General features: G+C 29.7%; 2 protein-coding genes across 3 annotated transcripts; one reads left to right on the forward strand and one right to left on the reverse strand.

The window, feature by feature from the left end:
• Positions 1–3057: 3057 nt before the first annotated feature.
• On the reverse strand, positions 3058–5381 carry LOC145015875 (oligoribonuclease-like). 2 transcript variants are annotated; one of them, XM_078974347.1, is made up of 9 exons: positions 5249–5381; positions 4583–4740; positions 4369–4488; positions 4223–4299; positions 4054–4135; positions 3892–3947; positions 3714–3800; positions 3499–3589; positions 3058–3328 (listed from the first exon to the last, which is right to left on the reverse strand). In XM_078974347.1, exons 2-9 carry the CDS (start codon positions 4680–4682, stop codon positions 3210–3212), a joined length of 732 nt encoding a protein of 243 aa, XP_078830473.1. In that variant the 5' UTR covers positions 4683–4740; positions 5249–5381; the 3' UTR covers positions 3058–3209. The 2 variants fall into 2 exon arrangements, with proteins under 2 accessions (XP_078830473.1, XP_078830474.1); XM_078974348.1 differs by lacking the exon at positions 5249–5381 and adding an exon at positions 5019–5229.
• A 2936-nt stretch (positions 5382–8317) lies between these two features.
• On the forward strand, positions 8318–11744 carry LOC145017567 (mitochondrial import receptor subunit TOM40-1-like). The gene is made up of 11 exons (XM_078975574.1): positions 8318–8664; positions 9747–9828; positions 9914–10013; positions 10120–10215; positions 10306–10356; positions 10519–10584; positions 10700–10801; positions 10930–10998; positions 11096–11179; positions 11291–11386; positions 11474–11744. The coding sequence occupies exons 1-11, from the start codon at positions 8538–8540 to the stop codon at positions 11528–11530; spliced, it is 930 nt and encodes a 309-aa protein (XP_078831700.1). The 5' UTR covers positions 8318–8537; the 3' UTR covers positions 11531–11744.
• The last annotated feature ends 374 nt before the right edge of the window (positions 11745–12118 follow it).

Raw genomic sequence — 12118 nt, forward strand, 5'->3', positions numbered from 1 at the left:
CATTATATGTAGAAAAACATATAAAAGCCGTAAATAAATCTTAAATAACAAACATAAAACAAATATGTAAAAAATTTAGAAGGCGAATCTATAAAAGAGTAAATTACACGAATAGCCCCTATGGTCTAGAGTAATTTGTGCGTTTGGTCTTTAATTTATTTTTTTAACTCGAAAGGCCCATACTGTTTATTACTTAAAAAAGATTATGTTGAACACACTTCCAGTCCCCCCCCCCCCCCCCCCCCCCCCTCCCTCTCTTTTCCCAATTTAGTTAAGATAGGGACTAAACGTGTAACAAAAACAAATAGTAGAGACCAAACATATAACAAAAACAAACAACAGGGGCCTTCCAAATTAAAAAAATAAGTTGAAGACCAAGCACGCAAATTACCCCAAACCATAGGGACCATTCATATAATTTACTCTTTATAAAAACGAATTCGGAAAAATAGGAATTTATAAGAAAAACATGTAAAAACAAAGTTATAAAAAATATTTGGCGAGTTTGTAAATAAAAAAGTTGAAACCAATTTCGTCACAAAATTTAAAACTTAAGCCAAAATTATAAAAAGAAAAAGTTGAATAACCTATAAACCTGTTATAATGGGGTTACGATTACTGAGTTGGAACAACTTTCAAACTCTCAAGGGAATAAAATGTCTAAAATGGTTACGGTACTACTAAATTAACACCATTTAGACATCTCATACACACCTTTTATCAAAATTCAACCTATAATGAAGTAGTTATAACAAGCTTTTTTGAACACGATAATTTATGCTTTGTAGAGTTTTACGCTACAATATTTTAAAACACAAATTGTTATATATAGAGAAAAATTTATTATTTGCGAATCAGCACCCATAAGAATATTTCAAAAACTAAGGTGCTGTTTGTTTTTTGGAAAAAACCTCTTCAAACCTCTTACTGCTGCGCGGCGCAGCACACGTGCAACACTTTTCATCTCGCAGTTGTTTGTTTTTTAGAAGTCTTCTGAATCAAAAACCTCTGCGCAGGCTCTATTTGGCGCAGCACTTGTACTGCCTCTTCTAACCTCTTCCAACATCTTCTTCTTCTTTTTTTATTGCTGAAATTTTGATTATATGTTATTAAAATTTTATTTCACATTTTTTCTGTTTTTTTTCGTTTATTCTTATTGAATTTATTTTTCATTTTTTTATATTCAATAATGATAATTTCTTGATGAAATATCATTATTTTTTACTAAAATATCTTTATTTTTAGTTGAAATATCATTCTTTTTTACTGAAATATCATTAATTTTTACCGAAATGTTATACATTATTAAATTTTACGTATTAAAAAGCTATTTTCGGTTTATAAAATTAGTTTATTTTAATTTTTTAATATCTGCAGCAGTATGCAGATGTTAAAAAAACAAACACACTTCTTATTATACTCTGCAGCCGTTTGGCTTTAACCCAAAGGATAATATATAATGTTTTTTCTATCCATCAATTTTTGTAACAAGTAATTTTGTGTGTCAGGTTAGCTTGTCTATATATAAGTTATGTTTTGTTTTTTAAACTGTATAAACTGTCTCAATGAAATTAAATGATTGTTCTATTTTTTAATTCCAAAAACACAAATTTCATAATATTCAACAGTTTCAACGTAAAAGAAGTTGAAAAAAAAACCCCAAATAACCCCCCCCCCCCCCACAAATAGCAAATATGTAAATAGTTAGTGTCTTAACACATTAAGTCATATATATTTTTTTTTGCTTACGCTCTTTAAGTCATTGTCCAGATTAACATTTGTGTATAGTATTCTTGATTAAGTGCTTAATTCATTAAACTCATTAGATTTAATATATATATATATATATATATATATATATATATATATATATATATATATATATATATATATATATATAGGTTCAGGTTCATTTGAGACCATTCTAATTTTATGAGACCGTGAGACCAAATCTAAAAATAATTTTAAAATGCAAAAATCCAAAAATTCTTTTTTTAAATATTATTTTCGGAACTTGAATTAACTAAAAAAAATATAAAAAAAAAATAAAAAAAAAATAAAAAAAATTCCGTTTTTTTTTTTTGAAAAATACGTAAAATATTCTAAATAGAATATTACACTGACATATTCTAAAAAAATAATTTTAAAATGCAAAATAAATGGAAAAATCAAAAAATTCTTTTTTTAAATATTATTTTCGGAACTTGAATTAACTAAAAAAAATTAAAAAAAAATTCTATTTTTTTTTAAAAATACGTGAAATATTCTAAATAGAATATTACACTGTATATATTCTAAAAATAATTTTAAAATGCAAAATAAATGGAAAAATCAAAAAATTCTTTTTTTAAATATTATTTTCGGAACATGAATTAACTAAAAAAAATTAAAAAAAATAAAATAAAAATAAAAAAAAATAAAAAAATACGTTTCACGGTTTCACAAAATATAGGTGGTCTCAAATAAACCTAACCCTATATATATATATATATATATATATATATATATATATATATATATATATATATATATATATATATATATATATATATATATATATATATATATATATATATATATATATACATGCGTCATGAAAGCCTTGTGGTTGATGTGAAATTATGTAAGAAATTTCAATGTTCAAAACCTAACTGCAAGCTAGTGTTTCACAATTTACCCTCTATGGCGTCCAAATGGTACTATTTCCCATTTTATAAAAGAAACCATTATACTAATAATATGACCTTTACATAATTATAATCACTTTGATCAAATACAAATTATTTATCGCTCTAATCAAATAACAAGTTAAAAACATCACAACATATACCTGACAGGAATAAGCAAACTCCCTACTTCATATATTTTCTTATTCAAGAAATAGAGAAAAATGTTGAAAACATTTTGGGTTGCTGATTTCAGAAATAATTTCTAATGATGATGTTAATTACAAAAGAAATAGTAATTTTAATTTTCAGCCAAGAAAACAGTGTTAACTTCGTTGATGTATAAATACTTCATTTGCTCAAAGCAACAAAGATTTCTTTGCCATAAGTATTCTTGGGGTAAAATCTTTGTTTATATAATGCATTTCACGTTTCATTTCAATTTTTTAAACAGTTGCAATGTGGTTGTATAACTCATATAAGTTGCATAAATTGGTAAAAAAAAAAAAAAAAAAATTAAGGAAATATTGAAGCATGTAGATATTATCTCTTGGACTTTGGTGATTTGAACACATTTTGCTGGTAGTATTTGAGTTGTGCTATGCTTTCTTTGATGTCACCCATGGCCCTATGCTTCTTCTCCTTTCGAAAACCCTTCTTAACTACAACCAAAAAGTAATCAAAATCAAAGGTACAACTTGAAAACTTAACAATTGATTAAATCTCATGCCAATAAAACTGTATCAAGAGTGTAGACAAAGATTTAGAGTATAATTTTTTAATCAATATTCAATAAGAGCAGATATCATTAGCTATTATGATGAAATGTCACCTTGTGGAAACCAACAACGACATAAAGCCTTGATGCTGCTGACATCCACAATAACATGAGAGAAAAGATCAGCCAAATCAGGCATATACTTCTGCAATAAAAAAACAACAATTCGAAACATAAATTTTATAATGTGTTGTGTAAGGCCTTGTGGCTGGTGTCAATGGGACAAAAATTACAATTTGGGACCAACTTTTTTATTTTATTTTTAATACCTTCAAGAACATAAAATCAACATAAACTGAATTTCCTGCAAGCAGGGGAGTATATGCACTGACATGTCTCTTTACAAAATCTATAACCTACACCAATACAAACATCATAATCCTAAATTAGATTAATATATGCATTGTAAAGGCAAAAAGAGAAAGTTAACTTTGACTTTGAGATCACCTGCTTTTCAGCTTCTTTTTCACTGATTCTACTTTGTATCACCTGCTCAGTTAACCCTATTACAAATTGACATGTTATTGTTAAGCCTAAATAGTTTTTGGTTACTTAAACAGAAACACATTTTATTGAAGAAATAGAAAGCAGGAGGTAGAGGCTACTTACCACTAGCTGCATGATGATCTTGGCACCATTCTCCCATATTATCCAGACAATCTTTTGTTTGATGAATGACCAATTCAGGACCCTAAAAGAAACAACACAAACCATATTCAGAAAAAAAAAAAGGACAATGGCTGAAATTATAAAAAGGAAAGACAGACTAGCAACTAACTTCTATGAGCTTCTTCAATTTCCCATCTGTAATCACACAAGCAATCTCCAATATTCTATCTACTTCGACATTCAAGCCTGTAAATGTAAATTACCTCCATTTTTAATTCTTTACTATAAAAATCTAAACCAAAAGTAAATTCCCACCAGTCATTTCTAAGTCAATCCATACGAGGGGCAACTTGTAGTGTTCTTTTAACATGTCAAACCTTTGATCATTTCCTTCAATCACGTCCTCAACACTGTCATTCTCTTCCTTTGATTTCCCTGTATCAACAATTAATTTCAAAAATAAATACTCAGGGTTGTAAGAAGCAGTGATAACACGCATAGATCTTCAGCAAACAGTTCAAACATGTACCATTGGTTTTCTCTGTGCTATTAGTGGCACTTGCCATGTGTTGATCATCATCCTTGACGTCTAATTCTAGCAAAGAAGACGCATTTGGGAGATCGCTCATATCTGACTAAATACTTGTTCAGATCCTGTGACAACTGGCAACAGAAGGATTGAATTGCCTGCAATGTGCAAATCATATTGATTTCAGAAACGCTAAAGTCAACTGCAAACGTAGCATCAACTGAGACCTAACTAAATCAGAGACGACGACATGAAACTGAGATTGTTTTCTGGAGTTTTGGAACTTAGATTGTGTTGGAAAAACTTATGCTTTTAATCGAGTTCAATATGGTTATCAAAATCGTATATCATTATACTTTCTGAAATTCGAAGTTAACAACAATCCAACGGCACTCAGATGGCAGAATTGAATTCTAATTTTGGGAGTAATGATTACTTTGTCTTTTAAGATTTATCACCGTCGAATGAACTCAAAGCCTTTACCAGGTAGTTGTCATCAATATGAAACAATAATAATAGCCATCATAATAACAAATATGCAGTAAACTCAAACTTAATCATCGAGCATAAGTACGTCTAGGGTTTTGTTTATCCTCCAAAACAAAACCCAATGAGTAGTTTCAATGCATCTGTGGACACTAGATACGCAGAGAGGAAAAGAGTTACCTTCAGACAAGAATCGGGAGGGAAATTAAGACAGAAGATGATCTTTGTTGCAAGTTCACATTGAGGATTTACCTAATTTACTGCAACATTAGTCGAATCATATTCAAACGAGAGGATTTATCTAATCATAATAATTATCTTTTTAAAGATTCTTTTATAAAATAACTAAAAATAGGAAAATCTTTTTTTTTTTTTTTTTTATCATTTTTATTACTAATTCATTCAATTTCTCAAAATGATTCCCAAATATTATTTTGTGGTTAGTTTGAATTTTTTTTTTTCAAATATCATTTTGTGTGGTTAGTTTGAATTTTTTTCCACAATTATTTTATTAGTTTTTCTATTTTCTTAAATTATATATAATATTTTTATATAATTATAATAAATATAGTAATAAATAGATATCAATTTCATTAATAAACTTACTTTTTAATTTCAAAATTCCTAAAATTAAAACTCATTTTTCTTTATTTAAATTATTTGTTTAAATTTAAAAGATAAAAAATATTTCCATTATAATAATTCATTATTTTTTTTTTCTTACAAATTCAAAGTTCTCAAATATTTTGACTTTTATATTTAACTTTTTATTTAAATTAACACATGTAATACATAAATTTTTTATTTAAATTAACCTATTTAATATATGAGTCTCACAACTAATTATCATAATAAATACTAATAACCTGATTTTTATAGGTTATCATAATAATTATCGTTTTAAAGATTCTTTTATATAATAACTAAATCAAAAAAATTATCATATAATAACCATAAATTATCATAATAACCATAATTTTTATAGGTGACTAGGCTTTTTGTAATTCACATATATATCCAGATAATAGTCTACAACTATTATTAAGTTTGTATGCAAAATTTTTGAAGTTTTCATAATTTTCATCGAATAACCTACTTTAGAGTTACAAATTGTGACATTTTAATATCCAAATTGAGAGTGTGATGTATAATAGACAACCTTTCTATAAAAACACACTTAAATTATTTTAGTTCAAATGGAATTCGTATGCGAAATTGATGAAGGATCAAAGTTTGGGTCTTCTTTTTCATATTTTCAACCAAGTACCCTACTTTAGAGTTAAAATTTCTAACATTAAAATTTAAAGTGCAAGATATGTGTGGAAGGCCTTGTTAGAAAAAAATCAACTTAAACGGAGTTTGTATAAAAAAACTATAAATGTTCGAAGTTGATAAAAAACAATTTTCATAGGTGGCTTTACCTGCGAAAAATCATGGTTATTTTTTATATTTTTGAATGTTTTTTTTTTATATCTTTTATGGAAAACACTTGGAAAAAATTATGTCTATTATTGTCATTTTTTCTATAATAAATAAAAATCTAACCAATTTTTAGTGACCTAAAAGTTTGGAAACCAACAAAAATATTTTCACTAAAAGATACATTATGGACTGACATTTCAAATTCGAAAAGAGAAAACTTTGGGATTTAAATAATAAATTTGATATCGATGAATAATTTTGAAATTTCAAGAAAATACTTCATTTTTTTATTAAATTCTAACAATTAAAAAAACACAACAATTTGAAAAAATATATGATACAAATACTTAAAATCAAACATTTGATTGGAAAACGACGGTTTTAAACATTTCGAAATGGAAATCTCGGACGTGAGTAAAGATAGTTGTTTGAAAATATTTTGTGCAAATGTGAGAAAAAAAAATACAACTTATATATTTTTAGTCAATCAAAATCAAATGTCAATAACAAATCCGAAACGATTAATTTAGAACAATTGGTCTGTCATTTTTTAATTATTAATACTATTAACGACTACGAGTGAATAACCGTCGTCAAAAGCTCAGCCCTACGAGTTTCTCAAGATTAGATCACAACCGCATAAACTCCCTAATTTACAGTTATTAAGACAGTTCTTCTCACCTCAGAGCAATCAGTTTCTCATACCTCTCACGTTTCCCCATTCCCTACCCTTTTAGGTGTCATTCGTTAACTGTGGATAGTTCTCCATTGTGTTTTGTCTTCTTCAGCTACATTCTCCCACGATTGCATGATTACGTGCAAATGTATTTTTGTCGAGGAGTATAAGGGCTCTCCCACCCCCTCGATTTCCACATGATCCCCCTTATCTTCCCTTGTTCTCTCGGAGCTTTCTACATATAAATAGAGTCAGGGTTACTGAGGGAGATTCATGATTCTTTACAAGTTGATTTGAGGTGTTTTATTTTTCGCTAAGTTTTTTCCCCATATTCTCCTTCACAACTTCTATCTAGGTTCGTTTCTCTATAATTTCATATGTATGGCAGGTTTATGGGGCAAATTAATGTTCATTTGGGTTTTGCGAAACAGGGAAGTAGGAAAACGAGAAAAACGAGAGCATAGTAGGGGTGATCTTTTGTCGCCCTTTCCTTTAACATTTGCCCATTTTCACCTTCTAAGATTCTCGTACCATTTATCTTTCTTCTCTCACACGCATGACATCACCGTTCCACGAGTAGTTATATTTAATGGTGTCTAAGCAACAACTATCTGCAATTAAAGTATGCAATTTCACTATATTATGCATCTATTTAACTATTTAGTTCGTTTCCCATTGATTTGAGTGGTGTTTATGTCGTTTTAGTGTGCAGAAGTGCTTATGGTTGGTGATGGTGGTATCGGATGCGAGCTTCTCAAAACCCTCTATCAAGTTTTCAAGACATTCACAACGTAAGTCAATTATGCGTCTTTTTAATTATTATATTATTTAAAAAGTGATTATTTATTAACGTGTAGTAATGGTTTGGGTTTGAGGTTTTAGGGTTTGGTTTTTTAGTTGATTTTTGGTAAATTAGATAAAATGGTCACTAGTATTAAATACCTCAACCAAAATATATATATTAGTTACATCCTTCATAGTTTCATTCACATAAAAACATCATTTTTTTGAAATCATCTTGATCATATGTGTCAAAAAATTCTCATAAAAAGTACCTGTGGTACTTTTTGACAACCGTATGGACTATTTGTGTAATTTTGTTATATTTTAATGTGATTATGGCTGAGCCGACCTTGCCAGCAAGCCGAACTTTTTATAGCAAACCTTGGTATTCATAAGGGTTTTGTAAAGTTGTAGAAGGGGGGCGGTATCATCGTACTCCTTCCATTCACTGAAAACACACATACTCTCTTGCAACATCAATGGCCGCAATCACCTTATAGAGCAGAAAAAGCAGTTTCTACGAACCACTCTACTGCTCATCAGTACTCAAATCTAATCGAAATCCATTCAAAATCAACGTTGATACCAATGGCAGCTTTTATTCCTCAGCCACCCGCAACAGCTTCACCGGCGGAAGCTATTAAGCCAGAGAAAGTTGATTACATGGACCTGCCATGCCCTATTCCTTACGAGGAAATTCACCGCGAGGCTATGAGTTAGCATCTAAATGATCTTCAGCTTTACTCATTTATTCGTTTTGTTTTTTAATAGATTGTTAATTGTTTTGGTTATTGATTAAATCTGCGATGGTGTGATATCGTTGTGTATATGTGAGTCTGGAGAATTGTTAAACCCTAATTCTAAACCCTAGCTAGACCACATCAGGCATATCTTACTTTGAAGACTGGAAATAGTTAACTTGTTAAAAAAGTATCTTTTATCGATGCGTTATCTATAAATTTGGAGCTAATATGGCGTGATCTACCAGTTTAGCATTAATTCCATCCATCCAATTTTTACTTTCAAGAGAAATTTTTTAAAGGATACTAGATTCATTAAATGCACAAAATGCAAGTGAACGGCCTTGGAAAAAAGTTTGGTTATCATAATCAAACTTCAAAGTTATTCATCTGTGGTAAATTAATGTGGGGCTTAGATGTCATAAGTTCCAAATACCCTTAAAAAGATTTGACAATGTAGAAATAACCACTTGTAAATATATATGTCTTATGTGATTGGGTTTAAAGATAAGAAATGACCAATTGCATGTCATGTTATCTCATATGTGATGATATTAAAAATGAAGTGATGATCAATTGGGTATATATGCCATATATGATTTGTCGACTCCCTTAATCTCTTATCTCTAACACCCCGTTCCCGAGTTGTAACAGAGAAAAGAAAGTAAGGAGAGAAAAGAAGAGAAGAGAAAGGAAAAGAAATTTGTGTTTTGTGTTCCCGAGTTGGAGAGAAATGGAAGCAAAGTTAAACATTTTGTTCTTTCTCTCCAAATCCTTCCAAATCGGAAGGAAAGTTAGAAGGGAAAGTGATCCCTCCATTTCCTTCCACTTCCCTCCTTTAATGAAACTCAGGAACATCAATTTCTCTTACTTCCACCCATTTCCTTTCTTTTCTCTCTTTAAATTGAACTCGGGAGCGGGGTGTAATTGTCTTGTTTCTTGTTGACACAAGGAACATTAACCCTTTATTTTCTTATCTGCTTTGTGGGCATTGTGATGTTTCTCATCAATCATATGTTTATTATTCCTTATATTTAACACACTTACTCCTATGCAGTGTCATTAAAGCCGGAACTTTTTGAGGGTATGCGTGTCGACTTTACCAAGGGTCTGAATCAGAGATTTTCACTAAGTCACAGGTAGCCAGCTACACTTTTAACTTATTTTGACTTGGTATGGGTTAATCTGCTTCTGATTTGATGAGTTTGCTGTTTTAATTTACAGTATTGTTATGGGGCCTACAGAACTTCCTTCTCAATCTGCTGATATAATTAAAATCCCTACTGCAAACTATGAGTTTGGGGCTAACTTTATCGATCCAAAGGTAAGTCACATACCATTTATCACCATTATAATCACTCTTTTTTTTCACCTGTTGATCAGACAAAATTATCAATCTCACTTTGATGGTGTTGTTTGGTGTTTGAAAGTTGATGCTCTTTGGAAGGATCTTGACTGATGGGCGACTAAGTGCCCGAGTGAAGTGTGATTTGTCTGAAAATCTTACTATGAAAGCTAATGCTCAGGTATATATAATTATATATGCATACCATGTATTTTGCTGATTATTAAATCTTTTAAAGTATGTTGTTAATTCAATTTTGGTTTTATATCAGCTTACAAATGAGCCTCACATGTCACATGGAATGTTCAACTTCGACTATAAGGTACATTATTCATCTTGTTTGGCTCTTTATGGTTATGATATCTAGAAATTTTCTAATTTATGTTCTTGAATGACATTGTACCTTCAAAATTCAAATACACTTTAATTTGTTTTGATGGAAATGTCCATTTTTGTTATGGCGAATTGTTTTTTCTTGATGCAGGGTAGTGATTACAGGACACAGTTCCAACTAGGAAATGGTGGCCTCCTTGGAGCTAGTTATATCCAGGTAAAAGATCACTCATCTATTATATATATATATATATATATATATATATATATATATATATATATATATATATATATATGTCAGCATTTTCTCATGGGTAATATTCTGCTTGCAGAGTGTGACCCCTCACCTGTCTTTAGGTGGGGAAGTGTTCTGGGCTGGTCAGCATCGCAAATCTGGTCTTGGCTATGCTGCAAGATACAACACGGACAAAATGGTAATTTTGCTCTCACTTACATATATATATATATATATATATATATATATATATATATATATATATTTGTCTTTTAGATATAAATAAATATAAATATATAATGAAATTAATTCCTTAATTTGTTGCAGGTTGCCTCTGGACAAATAGCCAGCACTGGAATGGTTGCTCTTAGCTATGTTCAGAAAGTGTCTGAAAAGGTAACCAGCTCAAATTTCTCAATAATTATGTTATGAGATTTAATTCAAAATCATCAATAATCACTTGTGATTTTTATTTTGGTCTCATTTTGCATAGGTTTCTCTAGCAACTGATATGATGTACAATTACATGTCAAGAGATGTCACTGCCAGCTTTGGCTATGACTATATACTTCGTCAGGTAATTCAAACAAATCTTTCAATTTTAATCCTAAATAAAATTAAAATTGGTTGTTGCTATTTTATTTTTGTTATTTGTATTTATTATTTAGTTTTGGTTTGGTATCGACAGTGTCGTCTTAGAGGAAAGATCGACTCAAATGGGTGTGCATCTGCTTTTCTTGAAGAAAGGTTGAATATGGGTCTGAATTTCATTCTATCAGCCGAGGTGATTATTAATGAAATGTCTTGAATACCCTTTACAGTATCATATTTAACACATGAAATTAATGTGTTTGTGAATTCTGTTACGCAGCTAGACCACAGGAAGAAAGACTACAAGTTTGGGTTTGGGTTGACAGTTGGAGAATAGATGAAGAGGCCAGCCAGGTGGGAAAAAGTAAACCTAGGAGGATTTTAAACTTATTTTTGAGTGAGAAACAAAAACTTGTCATACATCGTAATGGTATGATTTTTTTTTTTTTTAAAAAAAAAAAACATGATCAAAGAGTCAAGTTTTGTACTTGGTTTTTGAGCAAGCATTATTTGCTATGCAATTGCAGCAGCTGCATAGACAGTTTTTTTTAGAGCATAATCCATACTTGTCAAAATTTGCAGCTTTTAATATATAATTCATTCGACTTCCTATTTGAAGCTGTAGTAGAATTGGCAATATATATAATCCCTTTGGCATTGTTATCGGATTGTTGCTACACCTTTAGGATATGCTTTTAGATGAGACCAGCATTTTCAGACAATAAAGTCCAACAAATATGTCGGAACTTACAAAACTAAATGACTGATTTATCTCTGTTATTTTTGAATATCGGTTTCAAAATTTTCAAAATATTTTAGTTTTTTGGTGCGAAGACTTTCAAAAACAGGTTACTTACTCTGAAAACGAATTGATTTTCTTTTTCATAATGGAAATGTGTTTTGTTTTTAAATTCTTCATATTTAA

Source organism: Lactuca saligna, chromosome 9, assembly GCF_052625555.1.
Source record: "Lactuca saligna cultivar CGN05327 chromosome 9, ASM5262555v1, whole genome shotgun sequence".
Classification (NCBI taxonomy): domain Eukaryota; kingdom Viridiplantae; phylum Streptophyta; class Magnoliopsida; order Asterales; family Asteraceae; genus Lactuca; species Lactuca saligna.